Raw genomic sequence first — 24,392 nt, 5'->3', positions numbered from 1 at the left:
TGTATTCTGTGGATGTTTAATTTCTGAAACTGGCCTAATTCAAACGCAATTCTCCTCAATTTTGAAAGCCTCCTCAAAACTCCTCGAATCTCCTCCAAACGTAGATTTTTCAACAACTTTTTTCCTTAAATCTCCTCATTCTTAACTTTACAAAACTATATGGTTTGTCACATGTGTTTTCTAAATGCATATAAATGCTACATAGTAATCAAATATTTTTTCCCCCGTGGCGTTACCTTTAAAATCTCAATTTTTCTGAATTTCGGAACTTAATTCTCCTTAAATTTTTCTCTATAAAAAGAGTGGCAACCCGATTATGTGTTAGGTGCTTATCAGCGATTTTTATCTTTTTAGAATAAGTTTTATAAATATATGAAGCTGAGAATATCCCATTTTCATTGGTCAGAATTGATGGGTGATTCCTCTGACAGTTTTAAAAAACTTAAGAAACCAATTAAAGGCTATCCTCCGAAACCTGTTAAACCTCTAGACTCGGACTGTTGTGGATCTGGATGCGTCACATGCGTTTTTGACTTATATGAATTAGACCTGGAAAGATGGCAAAAGAAGTGTGATGAAATCGAAAGCAAAGTGGCTGTTTTCGAAGATGGCGGTGTTATAAATGTATACGAGTATAAACAGTTCCCTATCGTGGATGTTGTACGTGTTTCCGATGCGATTAAAATTTTCAAATTTGAAATACCTGATAACAAAAAATTGCAAATGAAATGTGGTGAGCATCTTGTCGCTAGGTAACGTAGCGATTGTGGTGACTTTTAAGATTCGATTTTGATGTGAAAGTCCACCAATCGTCCTGTTTCCAATTCAACTCACATTCTTACTTTAAGAACAGAATGTTTATATTTTGCCCCCCCCCCCCCTCTCTCTCTTTACTTTGTAACAATTCACCTATTTCCATATCCATTTTGCTGTAAATAAAAATGAGGCCGTATTTTTAAAAACTGGGCAAGTGTTGAGCATTTTGTAAACAAACAGGAGCTCGCAGTGAAGCAATGCCTCCTGCTTCACATTTAAGCTAAATTTGGAATTATTGGATAGTAAAGTTGATAGTTTTTTTAGATATGGTCTTTTAAAGTTGCTTTACTGTTAAAACAAGTTATTTTGAGCATATATAGTGGACACATCTAACACCAAGGGTAGATTGATTCAAACCTCCAAACCTTCGTTATTTTTTGTGGCTGGCTGCTGTGCACATCAGTAAAACAAGGGTTTAGCAAACTTTTTCTTCTTTTAACACAAATACAAAATCGAAAATTTCAATTATAACGCAATGTTAGATTTTCTGCATTTTTGTGAAAATAGAATCAAGTGTATCATGCATAGCTAGCTATATGCATAACTCTTAAAAAATGACTTCACTAAGCATTTGTAAAGCTAGCTAGCTACTGAAAATTTTGTAGGGATGTTTTCCAATATTCTAGTCTGTCTTTACAAATTGAAAAATAAAGAATCCAAATTTTGCCAACACGAATGACAAGTAATAGTGCTTTTTAATTAGTTATTAGGTAGCTATGCATAGCTTCTTTTAAATCAAACATTTGCTGTTTTGTCACTGCACCTCCTTTAATATCGCTACTATAAGGATCCGTACATCTCAAATAAAATGCTCAACACTTGCCTCGTTTTAATTTACGGCAAAATGGATATGGAAAATGGGGTATTTATAAAATATCAACAATCTTGGGAAATCTATTGGCAATAGATTTGATTTTTTCTATTTATTTCTATTTTTTATATCTATTTATACTTATCCGTAAAGACCTGTCACATTGATTCACCAGGATAAATTTACCAAGTTCACGTTTTGAAATTTTAAAATCTCCCTAGTAAAAATAGGAAGATTTCAAAATTTCTAAAAGAAATGAACTGGGTACAAATTTTGCAGTACAGTTTTTGCCTTACAAACATGTGATTATAATAATTCAAATTAGTCTGATGTATGTAGCTTTGTATTTTTTGTGACCGTCATGGTTTGTAAATTTTTTTCAGATGTACAGACCAACATGGTAACTATATCATCAGACCATACACACCAGTGAGTAAACTGAACGAAAAAGGTAGCTTCCTCATCGCTGCAAAAGTAAGGTTGTATACAAAAAAAAATTTCTAATCTTTAGGCAACCGTAGAAGGACCAGTTTTTTAGGCGCTTTATTTTTCAGCTATACGAGAGTGGTAAGATGTCCAGTTGCATGCTTAATTGGAACATAGGCACCTTAGTGGAATGGAGGGGACCATTTGGAACATTCGAATATTATCCTAATAAGGTAAGGAACTTTATTAAACGTCTACAGTATTTTAACGCTGACAATCAATTTACCAAGCGAAAGTGCGAAATAAATGCGACCTAATATGGACGAATTAATTTTGCAACTTCATTGACTAAAAAGCTTTTTTCAAAATGCAGGTAGACCTTGCGGTAATAAACACAGTACAAGAACAAAATTCATCGATTACCAGGTATATTTTATGTAATCTTTATAAAAAAAGAGAAGAAAGAAATTCAGTCCGTGACTTGACAAAAAATATTTTCACAGATAGTACATTTCGAATTATTTTGCGTGGACTTAATTTTGCGAATTTTGGCCAAATTCGTAAAAACAGTTACCCAGAACTCAGAAATTAAACCCCTTAAGGTATGTATTAGAAATTGGAGGATATGAAAATAATTTGAGAAGGAGATGGGATGAAGGGTACATTCACGTACAGTGTTTTATTAGAAGACCTACATGGATTTGTGGTTTTAGATCTTCGAATATTAGGTACGAGTGTAACCGACCTACATAAGCCTCATATTTAATCAGAGGTTGCGGATAAAGGGAACTAAGTAATCATGTTTGTAGGCAGTGTTATTGCTTTTTTGTGCAAGAGTTATTCAACACTACTGTCAAAAGGTTACACGAGAAGAAATTCACGGCAGCTTCTAAACAATTAGAAAAGTGGATTGGAATGCACATGCCTGCCACGCCTCCTCGGAACTTATCAATTCTCCTAAATTTTGAACTTCATCTCAAATCTCCAAGTAAATTTTTTATGAAAATAACGCCATCTTCTTAAAAAAGAGGTCAAAATTCTCATAAAAAAACATCAAATCTCAACTTTGAGTCTGTAAAAAGAGTGGCTACCCTCATGTGAGTTTGCAATGGAAATTTGGCTGAATGGTTACTCATACTTTTGTTATTTTTCAATCTGTATTTCTTTACAGTATAAGAGATTATTGCTACTTTCGGGCGGCACAGGAATAACACCGGTGTTACAGATTCTGAACCAAGTGTTGGGAAACGAAGATGATGTCACATACATTTACGTCATTCATAGTTCACAGGATGCGTCCAATATTATAATGCTAGAAGAGTTACGTCAGTGGAATGCGCATTGGAACTGCGATATACGGTTTTGCTTAACAGGGGTACGAAGATGTTCATAGCTGTTGTGTATGTTTCGGTTTGTTACCTAAAAAATTTTGTTGCGTAATGTACTTGTAAACTTTTAATGCTTAAAGGAGAGGCGAACAAAAACTATTTTGTGAGAGCCACAAAATAAATTTTAAGCGGGAGAACAAAAATTATAGATTTCTAAATCCTAAAATCTACTAGAACATAGTCACAAGAAAAAGAATAATCTGGATAATCAGCAATTCCGGGCCGTAACGAAAAGCTTATGTTTTTTTAAAGTAATTTTTTATTTATGCTGTAATTTGCTATGCCTGGTGCTTTCGATTTTTGTTTGCTCTACTTCGAGAAGAACTACTGGCATCTCAATATTTTGTATTCCACAAGGAAATGACGAGTACAACACATCTTGGAGCAGCTTATTGCTGTGATTACGAAGGATCGTGTTGTTGATAATAAGTTGAGGACACAGATTGAAAAACGTAATTTACATGTATGCGAAAAACACTTTCAACAGAGTCAGCTTATACAACGTAAGTGCTATTTCATGTATTTTTAGCTATGTAAACATTGGAAACACTATTAATAAAGCTCTCTCTTAATCCTGTTGTTTATTTAGATGAAAAAAGAAGAACACTAATTCCAGAATCTATTCCAACACTAAATTCACCAATAAAAAGTATTCCCTCTTCCAGGTATGAGATCATATATTTGTTTGTACAGAAACGTATATAGCTAGCTATTTATAAACATTTATGCGTATACAGAAAATATGACCACAGGAAAAATATATTTACAGTAAATTATATTTTTATTTAGCACATCAGTCAATCCAAGACCTTCTGCTGAAAAGATGGCTGTAAAAAAAACAGTACAATAACTGTTGATCAAAACCAACACATATTTTATCAATCATTTGACAACTTCATCGGCCGAGTAAAATCACTAAAGCTTCCAGAGAGTTGGAGTGTCGATATATCTCCAGACTCAAGGTTTGGATGTGCGATGAAATTCATTCCAGTGCAGAGTTCGAAATATATGTTGACGATAATTTACTATTCGAGGCTATACATGGAGTCTTCCTGATGCTCACGAAATATACAGTACATATAAATGATCAGTCCGAAATATTACACTGTCAAATTTAATAGAAGTTTTATCCACCTACAAATTCTGTCCCGGAGTTATTGATTTGTCACTTGTACATTCACACTACTTAGAGAAACAACACCTCGAAAAAAAAGTCTTTATTCTGATGAAATACCCTTACAACAGTCAAAATATCATCGATCTATGCATTGTTCACTGTTACAATTTAACGATGAAAAAATTTGCATGCAATGTGGCAGTGCTGCTAAAAATCGCAAAAATCTGTAAAACGTTCATCAACAAGTTTGACTGTTCCAGCAAATTTAAATGCACCAATTTCGTTAACATCGCCAGAACGTGTTGTGCTAAGGCTTCGCAATGAACGTGAAGAAAACAAGTACTTGAAAGTTGAGAACATGTTATTAAAACATGAAATTAAATTGCTACAAGAGGAAATATCTTCTTCTTCGGTCCATGTTAGTTTAGAGCTAGGTTCAGATTTAAAAACCATTATGTCAAACACCAACACATCGACAATTTCTCCATTTATGAAATTCTTCTGGGAGGAGCAACAAAAGTATTTGTCGTCTACAAAAACTGGTGTCCGTTACCACCCAATGGTAATTAGATATTGTTTGTCATTGGCAGCAAAGTCATCAGCTACTCATGATAATATCCGTTATGATGAAAAATCTGCTACTGGTTTGTGATTCTACCTAATCGACGTAGATTGAGGGATTATAAGAACTACACCCAACGAGGATTCAATAAAAGTATAGTTGAAGAATTAAAACTTAAAGTTGAGCATTTCAGTGACATTGAAAAGTTTGTTGTCCTTTTATTCAACAAAATGAAAATCCAAGAAAATTTAGTCTGGGATAGACATACAGGCGAACTAATTGGATTTGTCGATCTCGGAGACATAAATATAAACTATGCAACATTACAAAAACCAGATAAGTTCAGAGTATCGTAAACCCTTTTAAGTTCAGTCTGGCTAATTTTGCAACAACTGGAGCTACAGCAAGTCAAATGTTTCCTTTGTTTTGGAAAGTAGTTGGCATATGTAAACTACAATGCAATCTAAAAGTAGTTGCCGCAACATGTGATGGAGCACACCAAACAGGAAGCTTTTTCGTATGCATTTCAACTTAACAAAAGCTGACGATATAAATCCAGATGTTGATGTTACATATCGCACAGTAAATTATTTTAGTGCTGAAAAATGATACATCTACTTTCTCTCTGATCCTCATTTGGAATCGCATAGCCGATATATTTTACGAGGATCGTGAATGTGGATTACACCTTCTACCTAAATTATCACATGACCACATTAAATTTTTGTAGGTGGGTAGCTATAAAAATAGCTGTTTTGTTAGTGGTTGCAGTACTATCAATGACTTTGATCCAGAGTGGATGATTTCTTCTTTAATTCTGTGCGTAGAGATTTTGATCTCTTTGTATGGGCCGATATTTTGTGAAGCTGCATTTCATCTTTGACCAAAAGAAAATGTTCTCACTCTGACATATAGCATGAGTAGGTCTTCTAGAAGATTTAAAGAAACTTCTTTTTTCACAGAGGTTAACTATTTTCGTAAAATTTGACTTCACATTAAAAATTTTCTTAAGAAAGGAAACTATTTCCTTGCTATTAATTTTACTGCACCCTTTATTGGTATATGAACGAAAATATTCCTCGGCAGCTGTAAAAATTAAAATGACCTCTTTTCTGACTTTCCATAGACTGTCACGATCCCTAGCATTAACCAATTTGTACTCTGGTATATCTTCTGTGTCATCAGATTTCCCAGCCAGAAGAACCGCCAAATACTGTTGATGATATATTTGTTGACATATGTTTTTTGATGAGAAACGTATTCGCCGATACATAGTACTAAAGATGTATCCACTAAGATAGGATATGATGAACGTTTCCTTATCTGAAAAGGTGTGTGGTTTATTTGGAACTTGAAAACATCATCCTTGAAGTCAGACTTAGACAAGTGACACAATACTTGATTTGCTAACTCAAATCCTAAAAGAACAGTACAGTTGTGGCTTAGACTTGCTCCAAAGGGGTGTTCCATGTCCGAAATATTTTTATAGAATAATGGATAAAACTTTTCAGCATCTCCATCAAAAGGTTTGATAACATTTTTCACCAGACTGTTTTGAAGTATAACTAACAACAGTTGTCTATGAAATTCCTTTTAAAGAAAGAAAAAGACTCCAAACTGCAGCTAGCTAGCTAATTTTACGTAGAAGTTTGCTAGAGGCTAAATGCTGACATTAGTTATTTGTGCGCACATTAAAACAAAACGTGTTTTACCATATCGTGGAGAAATTACAAAGTGCGACAAAATTGGATTACAGAGTGCGATGGGATTACAAAGTGATACGCTACAATACACACTGTACGTATATATAATACTTAAAGGAGAGGCGAACAAAATATTGCTTTGTTAAACCAGAAAATAAATTTTAAGCGAGAGAGAAAATATTATAGGCTTCTGAATCCTAATATCTACTAAGATAACTACTATAAAAACAAATAAATAACTATATTTCACAACTAAGTATCTTTCTAACATCATTTTTTACAGAATTTTCATGGTTGTATGGGGTAAACATAAGTAGGTTTAAGATGTACTTACCAGTAAGCATCAAAAATACCTTAAGGCAACAAATTTTGGCGGAAAGAAATTTTGGCGGATTTGGCGGATCGTGCGAAAATCCGCCAAAGTTAATTCCCGCCAAATTCTTTTTTTTAAGCATCCGCCAAAATAAATTCCCGTCAAAATTATTTCTTTTAAGCATCCGCCAAAATTAATTCCCGCCAAATTATATTTTTTTCTGCATCCGCTAAAATTGGCGGATTGGGTCGTCTGCCAAAATTTCTTCCCGCCAAAATTTGTTTCCTTAAGGTAAGATCTTTGACTTAAAATAACCAAGAATATTTTACATGCAATAGCAGTTACAGCATTTTATAACCTTTGTTTAAATTTATTTGAATTAAGAAATATCTGGCTTGACCAACAACAATATTTTCTTACATGTTTTCAGTCTTTTTTTATGATGAGGTGGCGCCAAATTTAATAAATATACAGACCGGAAACATTCAACAACAAATCTAACGCGCAATATGGAGGCTTCATCTTTATTAAAGAATCTTTATTTTCTTTATTTTTCTTACACACAAATTTGTTCAGTAAGTTCATTGTACAAAATAATAAAAATATGTTCGTTACATGTTCAACATTTTTGCTATTTTGATCTTCAACATTTTCCTTGTTTGATTATTTTGTACGTATTACCCCGTGGCCATCACATCCCATTGTTTTTTGATTTAGCCACCCGTTTGGCAAGTGTGTAAAAATACGGAATTATAAATACTTCAGCACTCACAAAGATGTAAACAAAACTGGTATTTTTAAAGACAATTAATTCTGATATATGTAACAACCAAATCTCGGTATAGGTTACGGGAAATAGCAAAGCATGGTTTTCCTTTGTTACGTGGTGTCATTCGTAAAGAGTGAGCCAATGACATAAATTTTTAGGATTTACGTACAGGGCACTTTGGTTACACTCATAAGCGCAAGAAATGAACACATAAAGTTTGGTACTTATTACAAAAATACCAATGTGTTTGTTTACAAAAGAGAACAACCTCGATGTTGTTTGATGTTGTTCTTACAGGTAGCTTAGCTACTATAGTTACATTTAGGATTAAACTAGCCATAGTTACCACTAATGCGCCCCGAATTACTAATAACGATTTCAAACATTCAAATTTAGAACGGGATTTAAAATTAAAATGGAAAATGGTGGACGTTTGAAATCTATAAAAACTGCAGTGTTAGAACTTATTATTTTCGTTATTTTCACATTTGGCTAAGGCTCTATCTATAAAGTTAGATCTTGATTAAATATATGTACACTTTAAACGCCTCTAGCCTTCTTGTTGCGTAATTTCACGTAATCATTGCTTTTGATTTTTGGTTAAAATTCGTTCAAAAGACTTACGCATACATTTATGACTTATCCAAACTCCAAAAATTCTTGTGCTGTAATAACAAATTGTGTCTGAAAGCTATTCTGCTGAAACATTTTCCGCCAAATATGACGAATATGATAGAAATGCAGTACGGAATTGCATAGAGGCTTGTGAATAAGCTTATTGCCCAGGGGAAAATTTTTAAATAAGAAGCCCTGCGACTTGAAGATTTCCGTCATTAGCCTAAAAGATTCTGAAATTTGAAGTAGACTTTAAAACGGAGAACAATGGGGTATATAAACACATCATAAGTATCCTAATTCTCAATTATTATTGCGTAAAATACAACTTGATAAATAAAAAATAATTTTTTTTTTACATATATATAGTATATATTCTAAAACAATAGTTAAAACTTTAACTGGATTTTTTTATAACTGATCTCGAAAATTCCAGGATGCAGGATTGCTATGTATGAACTTCACGATTCGAATATATATAATAACTTCTGAACAATTTCAATTTCAATGAATTATTACTTTGTTAAGTTACCAATAAAATCCTTAAAAATTTCTCTCGTTGAAGATTTTTCGAAACTGCTGATGGTGCATGGTTTCATAACAAATGATCTGAAAAAGAAAGTATATTTAAAATTGAGAAAGAAGAATACAATTTTACCAGAACTGAATTAATACTAGGTTGTTTAATTATTGTCTACTTATCTGATTTAAAGTTAGAATTTATTAAAAAGATACAAATCAATGCCATGTGATACACAAAAGGTATACTATATAAATAAAAATATATATATAAATTTAGTCAAGCTGGCTTTGATATCATTGTTAAACAAGTATAATATTAAGCAGGCGATACAAGATTTTCAAACCTGTGGACAATACAGGACTTATTTTGTTGAAATCGATTTATTGAATTTTACAAATTTGATTGTTTATTATCGAGGAAATTGATTGGTCATTGTTTTCGAATTGAATTGAACAAGTTGATACAAAAAAGGGTAGACACTCAATTAATAAATTTGTCAGATTTGATAAATCAACAACATCATTTATAATTTCAAGAAAAAACATAAAAAAGGGAAGAAAACAAAGAAACCTGTAACATACTGTGGGTAGCGTCTAGTTGTACTGCAAGGGCTAACTATGTTATGTTATTGGTTAATTTATCAGTTCAACTTGACTGTTCCGTGCAATGAACAACAATATTTTTTCATGATTCAACAAATATCTTTTTATATATATTCTTGCGGTCTGATTCGTGTCAACCAATCACGGGCAGCCATTATGAAATGGGGTACAAATGCCGTAATTAATGTTTTTGTGGTGAAATCTTCATAAATACAATACTGGATTTTTCAAGGAATTCTTTTTTTTTAGTCAAATCTTTAATATGTTTTAGATACTGCCTAATTTTTGCCATTTTGCGACATTTTAACGACGTTTTACTTGTAAATTCTGTTTAAGTAAGGTTGCTACTTTGAAGGTTTGACCGTGAAAAGTCCACTTTGTTCTCCATCGGATAGCAACGAAGGAGAACATTCTGACCGCAAGAATACATGATAGCAGCCTCACAAAGGTTCCTTTAGAAGTTATTTTACTCACCCAAAACGCCTATACTTTTTACGGTGTATGTGGCTTATCAGCACCCTCGTTGATAAAATTACACAGGGCAGGATAAAAGTTTTTTGTTGCTTCTGAAAAAAGGGACTCTAATGAAAGCACTATTTTGTGCAGTTCTAGCTTGATAGCTGTAGTACAAGTGAGAGTAGTTTTACGACTATTAACTTATAAAATGCAAGAATTTAAAAATAAGTATTTAGCTCCCTAGCTACATCATTAAAGCTATTACGACAAGCCAGACCATCGGGAAGGGAAGACCAACAAAATGCAAGCATTTTTAATTATGGCCATACACGGAATGTTCTGTTCTTGAGTGACTTTAAATTGTGATGCATTTATAAATTGCGGCCTTTGGATCAACGCCATAAACCGTTCTGAGTTTAATTTCATATAAAATATAAGTAATCCTTCTACTTACTGTTAACAAGTTTCGAAACAACTTGGACAAAGAAAAACAAACCTTTTCTTGAAGATAAATTCACGTGGGCTGCAGTGACATTTAAGCATATTAAACGAGACAATATTACAAAGCTTTAAATTAACATAACAAAAGAATCTCGATTAATATTTTTTATGGCAGTCAAATCTTCAGAGACAACAAAGAAACCGAGACAAGATAAGTTTTGCTCGATCAGTGTTATTTTTGTCTTGATGGTACCAAACACACAGGTTGTGTTATATCAAACCTAGGTTGGATGTTCGAGCCGAAGTTCCCCCGCGAAGTTGAGAGTAAGAAAAAAACTTCTCCCATACATAAAACAAACACTATATACCCGCGGTCCACTAAATGTGCGCCCCTTCGGCGGGGCGCAACTAGCATTTATTACTTAATACTCAGTAAAATAGGTCAAGTTTGAATATTAATCTTTTTCGCTATAGCTAGCTAGACTAAACATGAAAGGACAAGGCTGAGCTTTTTAGCTGGGTTAAAAGTCAAAACTTAAAGAGGAAAATTACATCACATTTTTTAAGATTATACTACACATATTTTAGAACACCTGCAGAAAAATGCATTCTTCATCAAGTTACCCCATATGGCTAATATGGAAGATTTCTTCATAAAAAGCATCAGAAACTTTTTTCATGTGGATTACTTTTACATTAACAAAAATTAAAAATTTGAAGATAAACTTTCATGATTTTGTCATTCATTAGTTTTCAAATTTTTCGCTGGAAATTTTTAAGGTTTAAAACCCATGTCCCACAGTAACTTTTTCATCCTTATCCTAATGTCATTACATAAGCTATGCAACAACTTTTGCAGGAAAATAAAAACACATCAGAAAAAAAGGTTGTTACTAAAATATTATAAATTAATTTCAAACCAATTAGTCCCTGCAGCCATTTTGGTGTAAGCGGTGTTAAAAGCTATACTAAGTAAAAGTCCTATAACTTCAGTAAAAATTGAAATAATGACTTGAAACTTGGTATTATATGTTTTTAGACCAGTTTGATGAAATAAACCCAAAATTTTTTTTTACTACTATCATAGTTTCTGAGTTCCTGAATTTAGCCATTTTTGGAGACGCCGATAAACTGTTTTTAACAGCATATCAATTTTGACAAGCCACGTGTACAGAAAACATTCAAAGTGATTCTCAGGATTAAAAATAATTCAAAGAGATATACTGTGTCCCAGGTTTAGGACCAAATACCTTATCCAGCTCAGAGATAGTGGGAATGTGCTTCTAAAGCACAATACCAAATACATAATCTAAATTTTATGCCGTATAAATACAAAGTGGTTAAAAACTTATTATTTTTTTCACCGGGATCTGCAACACGTTTACTTGCACTAATTGCTCAGCCTAGTGCCACTCACAATTAATTTTTGAATATCCACAGGAACTTATTATGTAAAATAAAAAATGCTAAACAACTGTATTTGTTTTGCAGAAGTATCAATAGGCTTCATCGTAAGTCCTGTGAATGTTGGTTTATGAAAAATATACTGTATCTTTAATGCAATAAGCGCTCCACTGGATTTGTAACACATTACACGAAGTGTCCTCCGTGTGACACAGTTTACTCTTTACTGAGCGTTAACCTGGACAGAGACTTTAGGTCTTCCCGCTCCACAAGCGAATGTTACTTCTGGCTATCACTACTCTCTCAAATTTTGTTATTTCATAAAAGAAACCGTTAAGTTAAAATTTATTTATGGAAAATAGGTTCCCGTTCGATAAAAGAAACCTGAACATTTGCAGAAATTTATTTATGCAATACAGGTTTCTGTTTGTTGCAACAAACTATTTAACCAACATCTAGCTACATAAAAATAATATATTTAGCTCTTGTACTTCACGTCATTGTTTAATAACAAATGTGCCCCTGGAATGCTAGCATGGTACTAGCTAGGTAGCTTAAAATAACAAAATAAATATTATCCAGATGCGACCATCTTTCATCATCAGACGTCAGAAAGGCGTTTCCCCCCCCCCCCCCCCCGCATATATAGGAGTTAATTATCTTTAACAGATTGTTTTATATTTTGGTCTAGTGTGTTATCGTTCTACAAAGTTTTAGGTGAAAACCGTTTGTGTGTGAAAACATCAATTTTTATAACTTAACGAATATTTTCAATATCAAAACATGCTTAGTCTTTGTTTCCGGATTTTTTTGTTTTGATAGCTGTAACATCCGAACTGACCTATTATGGAGTAGACAAAGTCTGTCTAAACTTCAAAATCAACACTGTCATCTTGAACTTTTATTCAGCAGCCGAGCATAGGGAGTAAGGGGGTAAGGTCTATCGAAAGCAACAGAGTACTTTGACAAAGCTAAGACTGACAAAATCACCCAAACAAATATCTACTTCTCTATCTTAAATCACAACGCAATACACCTATTTCTATATCCATTTCCATTCCGCAAAATACACAGCCGGAATAGACATACTTACATGAAAACGAGGTTAGTTTAGAGACAATTTTAATATTCCAGGGAAGTGATGCACATATAGTTTGTTTACCTTTATTATTTCTCAAATTAACTTGTCAAATAGGCAAATTATGAACTTTTAAAAAAAAATAGAAAATGGCATTTATTTTATACCATTAGGCCATTAAAGGTTGATTGATTTGGATTTTATATTTAGCTAGCTACACTAGCACTAGCATTGGTTACTACTAGCTACTTAGAGCTTTAACCAATGTTGTTGACATATATATGCACTTTATTCTTTGTTATTAGATATCTTTTATTTTTTAAAACAGCTGTAATAATATTATGACTTGGCTATCCTAAGCATGTTGGATTGGTGGTATTCGACTAAATACTGGTCTTTATTCAACAAATTGTAATAAAAGCAATGTAATCATCCAAGGTAAAAGCATGCTTACTTATAAGTACCCTTGAGCCTTGATTTTTTAAAAATTATGCCCTGTAAGAATGTTTCAGTTGCAGCTACAGAAAATTGTTGTTGTTTTTTAAATTAATAAATTGTTCTGTTAATAAGTAGTATTTCTATAAGTATTGCCAGTTTTGTTATTCCACGTGAGGTATAACTATGGGTATTGTAATTTATTTGTACCTAAAAGCAAAGATCAACAACTTATGTAAAATTATTTTTTAAAGGGTGATAGAATCTGATAGAACTAACATAAAAAAATTTGTGTATTATACTTCTCGAGTTTCAGAATTTAAGCATTCTATGTAAGAGGGTAATGGATTTTTTTAAAAGAAAACTATTCATTTTAATTAAATAATAATCAATAGGCATTTTTTATTCCTTTAAAAGCTAAGAGAATTGTATATGAAGAAACCGGTCACAATTTGTTTCAAGTTACATGTTGTTTCAATGCACTCACTTAGATATGTTTAATACTCGATCGATTTACCACAATAACTTAACCAGATGGCCTAAGAAAGTTAATAAAGTTTTAGATATATATAGACGGCCTTACAATTAATAAATGGATTTTCCTTTTTTTTGTTGACGATAACACAGACAACAACCTTACAAGTTTAACACTGTGATTAATAAATAGAGGCCTAATCTTGCTTTGTCAAGTTAATTTCAAAGAGAATAAGAACAATTTTAGGAGAACCCTAAATCTATTTTCTTAAAGTAGGGAGCAACACTGTAGCTACTAAATATTTTTATTTATAAAAATGTGTGATGTTTGACTGAAACATTTTCTTAAGAACAGCAGCATGTTCAGTAGTTTATCATTTCTTGAACATGTTCAAGGAGTGATAAACCTAAAATACTAATATGAATCTGAACAGATAAACCGAAACAATAAACAATTTGTGATTACTCTAAGTACACTGGGTTGAGCCAAATATGTTTATTATAAATGTATACTAAATGAAAAGGTTGAAGCATATTAGCAGGGAAGTGTGACAATAATTAAGAGATACATAGTTGGGCAGACATCATCTCTGTGTACATAGCTAGCTATAACACCCGACCTATAATATCTGGCTAGGATCAAAAGCTGGCTAACTTTTTTAGGAAAATAATTATAACCTATATAATTATAATATATATAAATTATAATTATATAAGTTATTTGAAGTATCAGTAAACTAGGTAAACATTTCAGACCTTACAGTATAGAATAAAAACTTTTTGTTAGCTAGCTATGGCTAGCTAGTCAACATTAAAGTTGCCATAAATACACACTTAATATCAATAAATATTCATAATTTTTGTCACACTACCACTATTAATACCCTTTATAGACTTTTATCCACTACGATTCTTTCAATATGGTAGTTGAAAATTATAAAACCTTTGTTGATAACTAATGTCAGAACAGCTTGTAAACAACTTGGCGTCCTAAACTTTATCTAACCTAACCTCGTTTTCGTGCAATGTTTTGATTTTTCGCTACCACGGCTGATCATAAAAAGGCGATAATTGAAATAGGTCTATTTTGCCATGTTTACATTAATAGTCAGGGAACTGGTACGGATCTAGTTACATCATTTTGGGGCCGAGGTCGTAAAAATGTTTGTCAGCTGCTTTAACAATGAGGGAATAGAAAAGAATAACACTTCATAACTCGCAATTCCTATGAATCTTGACCCATGGTCAGAAGCCCCCAAATTTGCATTACATTTACCTGACATGTTATATGGCTGATTTTTTTCGTGGTAGTAGCCTATGTATCAGAGAGCAACATTGGAGAAAAACTTCATGATTTTCTCAGGGGAACGACAAAAACTTCATAATTTTCTCAGGGGAACTGTGAGGCAGATCACGTGAGTTTTTTCTAGTGATAGTGTCTTTAAATTTGTATTAAATTTAATTTGTAAGCTATATGGTTAATTTTTTGTGGTAGTAGCCTTTGCAACTTGGTGTAATTACAACTTAGTGTAATAAACGAAAACTTATTGCCTTCTGGGAAAATTTGTAGGTCAAAGCCGGCCAAAAAATGGTAAATAGAACCTTTTGCGATAGATTCACTTTTTTGTAAGACATATAGGCCTCCTTATTCTTCAATTAATTTTTCCAAGGCAGAGAAGAAAGCCAGCTCAATGTGGAATGATACATGCGCAATGACAATATTATTGTACTGGGTTTTTTCCTGTTCCTGTATTTGCATGGCTATTTAAGCTATGGCCAGGTCGTATGTAACAGGTATGCTTTTTTCCAGCTTCTGCAGCAATTTCCAATGTCCTCCTTAAGGTTACAGCAAGAATGCTCTGTAGAAGACTGGTTGATCTGTGGAAGACAGCAAATTTTATAAATGTGATCTGTTTGTGAAGAAAAAATAAAATTCCAACCGGCCCAAAATTGCGTCAACGTTTGACTTTGGCCAACCAAAAAATATATTATCCAAAGCACATCCATTTTCCAACCCTGTTTCAGACAAGATGAAATATGCTCATAAGTCAATCTTCTGGGATTATTACAAGTAGAAAATTTGAGGATACCAGTTTTGGTATTTTCCTATGTGGCTGAATGTTCTCTGTGGACTGATATGTAATTTCTGTTTCGATCTCGTGACCAAATCTGTTCATTATCTCCATGACTTTTTTGCTTCTAGTCAAACTCTGAAGCCCAAGTATCAGGTGTTTCTTTGGTTTCACCTTTCCATCTGTAGCTGCAAAAATTACATCTTCGCATATACCTTAAATTATTATTTGTTTCCCCTCTCCATTTCATCTTCTAGCATCTTGCCCTGCAATCAAATGTTCAAAAAAACCTTTCACAGATCAGGCACGTCTACTTCTCCCCTAGAGATATCTTCAATCTTGACGTTACTTGATGATGGGTGATGATTTGATTTTTTAATTTCTTCAGGACGGGTTAGAGCAGCATCCCTTATTCGACCAGTTTTTTCCCGTGCGCTGTTGTCGAATTTGCCTAATGCTTCACCCAAAGTCATTTCAGAGCTGTAACTGAAATTTGCCTTGTTTAGATTTGCCATTTAGGATCTTTATTTTTTCACCATAATACCTTTTTACCTTTTGTTCCAAATTCAGAAAGTAAGTGTAAATAAAAATTGTTAACATCAGTAATCAGTTAGTAGCAAAATCAACATCAACAATCTTGTCAGTAATTTTGAGTCTTCATTAATGTCAATAAATTTTTGTATCTATGACTAAAAATCCTTTGTTTCTACACTGACCAGTTTCTGCTCTATGCCTTTGACCTTTTTTCTAAGGCAAACGGTTGGAATGATACCTTTCTATTACGAAGTTTTTGGTGATTTGATTTCAGATCTAGTTGTCATTGTAGTAGGGAACTTTAATGAAATATTAATATCTGGTGTGGCTGTAGGCGTAGTGGGTATTTCCATTGCTGCATTCATTTTTTTATTTTGAAGTTTTGATATTGCTGTAAATCGTCTACAGCACCCGATATGGAAACCACATTTGAAGTCAGTTTGTTCAGGCAAATGTAGGTTGGAGTATTTAAGATTGTGCATTTTTGGGCCTCACAAATCATTTTGCATTTTTTTCAATGTATTATCTGTAAACAGCGTCACTGATGTATTATGCCTGTCATCCAGAACTTTATATTGCAAGCTACATACTGAACCTAAGGTTTAAAGTGATGCACTGGTTAAACACATGTAAAAGTTTCATTTTTGCCTATGTTTTTTACACATTTATGTCTTATTTTCTTAACTGGTTCCTTATTTTCGTAAGCAATGAATACTCTAGTTCTTATATGATTTCTTCTTACATGAAATGGAATTTGAAACAAACGCATCATTTGTTTTAGTAGTAATTGTGTTAAATGTTGTTAAAGATAGAATCTGAAAATGTTGATATAGCTGTTCAAATGAATAAAGGCTTTTTATAAAAACGTCTAAATTTTAGCCGAGGCAAAATGTGTCTTTTCAATACTTTATTAGCCTTCAATGTCCTTTTTTGTGTTCTTCCGATAAATATTATACAATATAATATACAATAGTTTTACACACATGCAAAAGTTTATTTTGCGTGGATCGCGTTCAGTGAACGTTCTGAAATCGAAATGATTTTCATTTTGACCGACACGAGATAGACCTTGAAAGGGCTTTCAGTCAGTCGAAATTCATGAAATATTTCTTTTCGTATAAACACGAAACCCCATTTCTTAAATACAAGCATTTTATATGCTAATGTACCCACCCATGTATTTTTTATAAAAAGTACTTTATGCTAGCTATATTGGTGTGATATGGGCATCAATAAATCAGTACATGCCAAAAAAATATATTATTATTTTATATCAGCAGCTATTAAAAATAGCCTTTTTTGCTTACAGCTTTGTTGCATAAATATCTTGATCATTTTGTTAATATTTTAGAACCTTGTACGAAATACGCAATCTTGCTTTACCCAGTATTACAATATGTAGTATTTTCATTCTCTGGAAGTACTGGTCTAGTTATCCTAGCTACACAATGCAAGTTTGTACTTGTTTATTCGTTATAGTTCTGCTCGATGTTGAAATTTCATTAGAACAAACAGTACGTTAAATAACACTCTCTTGCCCTACTTAGCAAAAATAATCATAAAGATAGGTAAGAAATAAAAATTTCTGCCCTTAAAAGCACCGGTTATGTGGACTTTTTGCAGCATAGCCTCTTTCCGTTTTCATTTGGTGCCCTTAAAAGTGGTCTGCGTACTAGAAACTCTAGGAGCCCGAGTTATTCGCCGGGAGCGGAGCGTTATGGTACAAGCTTTAAGACTATTCTTTTTCTTGTGAATATGACCAGAATATCTACTATAAAAAATAAATAACTATATTTCACAACTAATTATCAATTAGAGCGTTCAAATTGAGCATTAAATACTTTAGGACTTCCTATTTAAGACAAGGCCCCTGCTGGAAATAATAGACAGGTCCCTGGATATTTGTGAGGCTAGCCATGTAGAATATGCACATCTATCTATATATCTATCCAAGATGCGTTTAGCTTCGAACGATAAAGTTTATTGTGAAGAAAATGTCGCCAAATTGATAAAGAAGTCAGTGGCCCGTGGATAAATCCGCGGGTTTGCCCGTTCTTTATTTACCGCATTCCGTGTGTCTCGCTCATTTTGCGTGACAGACGTGTACGGGCGGATGAAGCTGCGGCGAAACCATTTGAACTCTCGATTGGAGAGCAGTAAGTTATTTTACTCATTTTTAGACTTCTAAAGGTGAAATGAAATATGGTGATCGGGTGTATCATAAAAGGATAGATAGACAGGTTTTGTTGGAAGCGGTGGATCAAATAAGCAGTAAAAATATATACGTGTTAATCTGTGGGACTCGATTGTTCAATAAAGATATGTGTAAGCTCCTACAGAGTGTTTACGGCATAGGCGAGGAAAGTATTTCTTACTTCTAAAAGTTAAATACATGCTACCTAAAGCTTTAATAATCTGGACGTTAGTCAATAAATTTTAATAAGAAAACTACATAAAAACAAATTTAATCTTTTCACGACTCGAAAGACTGATGCAAGTATGCTAAGGAGAACTTTGCATTGCACCGCACTGCTGCATGGTACGCATTTTCTAACGAACTTGTAAAAACTTGTTTTGCTGAGGATTGTCGTGTAAACGGCATGAAACTTTAAGTACCGAACAAAGTAGTTTTTTTTCTCTACAACATATATATATATACGCTCTGTATTGCAGTTATACATTGAGCACTCTCTGACGAAGAAGTTTTAAAAGACCATTTCGGAGATTATGCGCCATTATGAATTTGCGGAACTCGGTGATGCAAGTTGAACTTTGGACTTCACGTTTTATTCAGCCATTTGCCTTGCGGAACTGCTGGCGGCAGGACAGTTTTGATTTTTGATATCTGTTTTTATCTTTGTGATACTAATTTTATGATATATATTTTGAAAAATACTTTTATTAGGCACTTATTTGTACTTTTAATTTCTTTTTGTACAATAAAGGCAACTTAATATATCCTAAAAACCTTAGATAGCTAGAGGTCTCCCAAAAATGCTTTTAGGACACTGTACTGCAGCTAGCTATAAGGCTGTAATTAGTAATTAATGCTTGGTTAAAGGTAATTTCATTTTATATTTAGATATTTAAAAATGTGTAGCTGCTTTGTGCATTATAAAGATATTGGCATTGGATTTTAAACTTGGATTATACTTTACTTTAGAGAGAAATTTTTGATTTTGGAAATACCTTGCTGGATTTGGACTTGAACTTTGTTTTTCGATTTGTAAAGAAATGTTTAGGTTGTAATACTTGTAAAGATCTAGAGAGTTATAATCCATTGTCAAAATACTTGTCAAAACTCTAATGTTATTTATTCTTAAGGTGAAACTTGCAAAATAAATAAAACTCGCAAAATAATCTGGCTTCTTCTCTATAATGGATGTAAAAAATTTCAATACACTGCCCATAGAGATACGGTAACAGATTCAGTCGCAGATTTTAGGAGTAGAGTCATTAGTCATTTTAATTGCAAATAATTTTTATTATTTTGATATTTTCATAATTTTGTTTTTCGGTGTATGTTTGTCCCTTGATTCGTCTACTTAAACACTCCTATCTTTGAGTCTTTCAAGAGTGGTATCAGAAAGAATACCTGTCTCTCTTCCCTGCTTTTGCTATTGCCCTATGATTTGTTTGTACGCTTCCCTTATTGAAAAATATCAAAAAGGGAAAATGATGAGTTCAGTTTACTATACTAAAGTGGTATTCGATTTTTTGTTTTCTATGTTATTTGTTTCAGTCACAATGTATATTTTACATGATGTTTTGTTATATATATACGTATGTCTTTATCGCTTTCTTTATCAGGACATGCAATTATGGCAGTAATTTATTAAGTGTAAATATCTATGATAAATAAATAAATTACTCTGTGAAGCTTGTTTAAATTATTGGCATAATATCCATTGCAGAAAAAGCTCTGGCGATTAACTCAACTATTACTCAGTCCACAATAAGTGAGTCAGCTTCCCCACACTAAGTTCTAAACAATCCTCATACGTTGTAAGAGCTGACAAGAAGTCAGTCAGCTGCCTCACACTAAGTTCTAAAAAATCCTCATACGTTGTAAGAGGCATAATTCGATCGTAAAAATACGTTTAAAGTTGATTAAATATCCACTGCAGCGTTAAATTTTAAATGTACTAAGTCAAAAATAATAAAACACACTCAGTATCCCTACGTCCTACATGTATATTTAATTGCTATTTATAATTCATTAATAGATCAAAGCAATACGCTTAAATAAATGTTGTCTGGTGTTATCCCCTGTTACTTAGGTAAAAACATTACGAAGACCTAAACACGCTAAGAATGTATACAAAACTCGTTTCTTTTTGTGTGTTTTTAGAGAGTTTTCTACTACGGCATATACGGGTTCAAAGTTCAACTTGCACCACCGGGCTTCGAAAATCCATAATGGCGCATAATTTCCGAAACGGTCTATAAAGTTGATATACGGGTTCACTGAATATTTCTTAGTTAAACCAAGGTTTATATAAAATTTCATAATTCCCGTTTCTGAATACTTTCTTATGTTTACAAGATGGCGTCTGGCAGCAAACCTCAAGGTCCATGTAAGTAAACATGCTTAAAATCATATTTCATACAGTTCATACAGTTTATTTGTAGGTTGTTCATGTCTACGAACAAGTTTTTTACTCTATAATTTCTTCATAAACTCCAGATTTTAGACTGTATCATATATGATATACTATGCAACATCTATCTATCTATTTCTTTTATTATCCCTATTTGATGCCCATACACACAAATAGCCTTTTTAGTGAGTATATTTGATGTGTTTAGCATAGTAATTCATTTCTAGATAATTATTTTTATTTTTAGCAATCGGCGTAAGATCATTTTATGGGCGAAAACCTGTCGGCGTTAACCGAGTACAACCATTTGTAAATGTTAGGGGTATTTCTGAAACAAAAGAATCTTCTGATGACGATCTTGATTCAGACAGTGAAAATGAATATTACAATGCTGAAAACCAACAAGATTTAATAATTGAGTCAACCTCATCAGAATATGACGACTCGTCAAGTGAAAGCGATGATAATTTGGCACTGAGTTCGATTGGGCTACCTCGAAAAAACAGCGGCAGATGCAAAAAAAAAAAACTGCTACTGCAAAAAAAGATACCGATTAATTGGAAGAAAAAGAATGTTGATGTAAAGGAGAACTATGAGTTTAAAGTTGACTACCCAAATGAACTAGATGATGATTTGGAGGGTCTTGGATCAGAGCTTTCGTATTTTTTCTACCTTTTCCCTAAAGATTTGATCGAAGATATTGCACGCCAAACTGTTTTATATTCAGTTCAATAGAATCCAGGAAAACCTGTTGATATCACAGAAGGTGACATTGAGAAATTTATTGCGTATGTTTTTATATATGTCAATCGTCAAGTTACAGAGTACTCAAGATTACTGGTCGTCCTCGATCGGTATTCCCCAAGTAGCAAAAGTGATGACAGTCAACCGCTTTGAAGAAATAAAACGTTTTATTCATTTTAGTGATAATGCTTCCGCTGATAAAACTGACAAAATAAATAAAATTTGCCCACTGTTTAACAAATTAAATGAGCAACTTTGAACAATACCTATTCAAGAAAGTTTAGCTGTTGACGAACAGATTGTCCCCTTCAAAGGGCGGCACTCCATCAAACAATATAACCCTAAGAAACCACATAAATGGGGCTTCAAAGTTTTCGTTTTGAGTGGCGTTTCAGGTTTTAGTTATAATTTTGAAGTTTTTACTGGTGGAGCAGATAATGTATGTGTCTAAAATGAGCCTGATCTTGCCGCAAGCAGTAACGTTATTCCTGAAAACTGCAATTACAAACTTTATGTTGATAATTGGTTCAATAGTATTCCACTAAACGTGTATATGTATACAAAAGGTATACAAATAGTAGGGACCGAATAGGAAAATGTCCAGTTTCGTCAGAAAAAGAAATGAAAAAGAAAGGTCGCGCAACTCATGAAGAACGTGTCGCAACAATAGATGATGTTGATGTCTGCGTTGTCTCGTGGTTTAATATCTAATTATCTAATTTTGTTAGTAGCGAACCAACAAGATATTTCAAGAGGTTTTCAAAAAAAAGAAAACAAACATATCGAGATACCGTGCCCAAACCTTGTTATGATTTATAACAACATATGGAGGCGTAGACTTTTTAGATTCGCTTTTAGGGTATTACCGCAACAGAATCCGGTCCAAAAAATGGTATCACAGAATTTTCTTCCACTTAATTGATAGGTAGCCAATGCTTGGTTTTATTGATAGGTAGCCAATGCTTGGTTTTATGGAGAAACCAAGATCCAAATGTGCCTTTAGTAAAGTTAAAACTAGCTGTTGTTGATTTATTGTGCCATTACCAGAAAACTCAGAATAGAAAGCGTGGTCGACCATCAATTGATAATGGCGTTGACCATCTGGGACCTAAAATACCAATGCCCCATCAGGAGGTCCGTACCGATATATTTGCTCACTGGCCTGTATTCAATGATTCTCGCACTCGCTGCAAATACCAGAATTGCTCTACCTTAACCTATGTATGTTGTGAAAAATGTAATGTCGCTTTATGTTTAAATAAGGACAGGAATTGTTTTAAGAAATTCCATACATGATTTAAACAGAGTGCTTGAGTGGATTAACATTTACCAATTATAAATTTATTTATACTGTATAATATATGTTTTGATCTTCAATTTACATAACTTTTCCATTTATTTTTACCTGTTTTCCACCTTGTGCTGCCACCTGGCCACCAGCAGGTGGTGTTCACCAATTCTGACATTTGGTCCTTTTAGGAAAAAAATTTGAAATGATAAAATTCTCAATTCATATACGAGTTTGAGGCAATATTTGGCCTTTTTTAGCTTTTAAAACACTTTTAACCCAAAAATTTTTTTGGTGTTTTAATAACTTTTTGTGCATAATGTATCATATATGATACAGTCTTTTTTTTGCAAATTATGATTTAAATATGTTTTTAGTTGGTTAAAATAAATTATTACAAGTTACTCGTGGATGCAATAACCAAAATTTCTCAAATGTCAACGATAAAATTAAAAATCATATAAACTTTAAAGGCAAAGAAATAATGAAAAACACAAGTGTAATAAAATGGATGGAAACAAATAATGACAGTAATTGTTTTACAACTCTCAAAGATCATAAGAAAAACTTTATTAACATTCCGACTGTCCGTCTAATAAATCATGCCAAGAATGAGCTTGAAAGAATAAGTAGTGGAGCCAGGTGATTTACGTGTAGGGCATTTATTAGGCTGCAAAAGGCCTTATTACAGGCCTTGCGGGCTTGTGACCGCAGTTCGCCGTGTTTTAAGGGCCTGGTGCTAAGGAAAACGACTTGGGACATCGTAGTCCAATGAGACTGGAAGGATTAGACGGTTGGCCACCTGTTTGCGCACGTGTAACCACATGATCAACGTGTAGGGCCTTTATTATGTTGTGAAAGGCCATATTACAGCCTGTGCAAAACTTTGCATGTAGTTTGCCGTGTTTCAAAGGCCTGGCACCAAGGTTCATGTCTTGGGCCATCGTAGTCCATTCAGATTGGAAGGACTAGACTTGGCCACCTGCTTTGGTGCGTGTATCCACGTGATTTACGTGTAGGGCCTTTATCAGGCTGCAAAAGGCCATACTACAGATTTTGCAGGCCTGTACACGTAGTCAGAAATGCTAAAAGAGGCTGGCCCCAAGGCAAACGTCTTTGGGCATCGTAGTTCATTGCGACCGGAAGGACTGGACCGATTGCCACCTGTCTGGGCACGTGGAACCACGTGATTTACGTGTAGGGCCTTTATTAGGCTGCAA

General features: G+C 33.4%; 1 protein-coding gene and 1 long non-coding RNA gene across 8 annotated transcripts; both read left to right on the top strand.

Annotated features, from left to right (window-relative positions):
• Positions 1-177: 177 nt before the first annotated feature.
• On the top strand, positions 178-23,261 carry LOC130630186 (NADH-cytochrome b5 reductase-like). Of its 6 annotated transcripts, XR_008982047.1 has the most exons (6): positions 178-752; positions 2,011-2,101; positions 2,182-2,286; positions 3,225-3,428; positions 18,720-21,116; positions 21,388-23,261. XR_008982047.1 is itself a non-coding variant. In XM_057443582.1 (5 exons), the coding sequence occupies exons 1-5, from the start codon at positions 373-375 to the stop codon at positions 18,918-18,920; spliced, it is 981 nt and encodes a 326-aa protein (XP_057299565.1). In that variant the 5' UTR covers positions 178-372; the 3' UTR covers positions 18,921-23,261. The 6 variants fall into 6 exon arrangements, 5 of the variants coding, with proteins under 5 accessions (XP_057299565.1, XP_057299567.1, XP_057299566.1 ...); XM_057443582.1 differs by having other exon boundaries at positions 18,720-23,261; XM_057443584.1 differs by having other exon boundaries at positions 182-752; positions 19,622-23,261.
• On the top strand, positions 3,460-8,194 carry LOC130630188 (uncharacterized). 2 transcript variants are annotated; one of them, XR_008982049.1, is made up of 3 exons: positions 3,460-3,944; positions 4,031-4,106; positions 4,231-8,194. It is a non-coding gene; the product is annotated as an uncharacterized LOC130630188 (long non-coding RNA). The 2 variants fall into 2 exon arrangements; XR_008982048.1 differs by having other exon boundaries at positions 3,460-4,106.
• Positions 23,262-24,392: the final 1,131 nt, after the last annotated feature.

Source organism: Hydractinia symbiolongicarpus, chromosome 2, assembly GCF_029227915.1.
Source record: "Hydractinia symbiolongicarpus strain clone_291-10 chromosome 2, HSymV2.1, whole genome shotgun sequence".
Lineage (NCBI taxonomy): Eukaryota > Metazoa > Cnidaria > Hydrozoa > Anthoathecata > Hydractiniidae > Hydractinia > Hydractinia symbiolongicarpus.
This window is presented reverse-complemented; position numbering and strand designations above follow the sequence as displayed.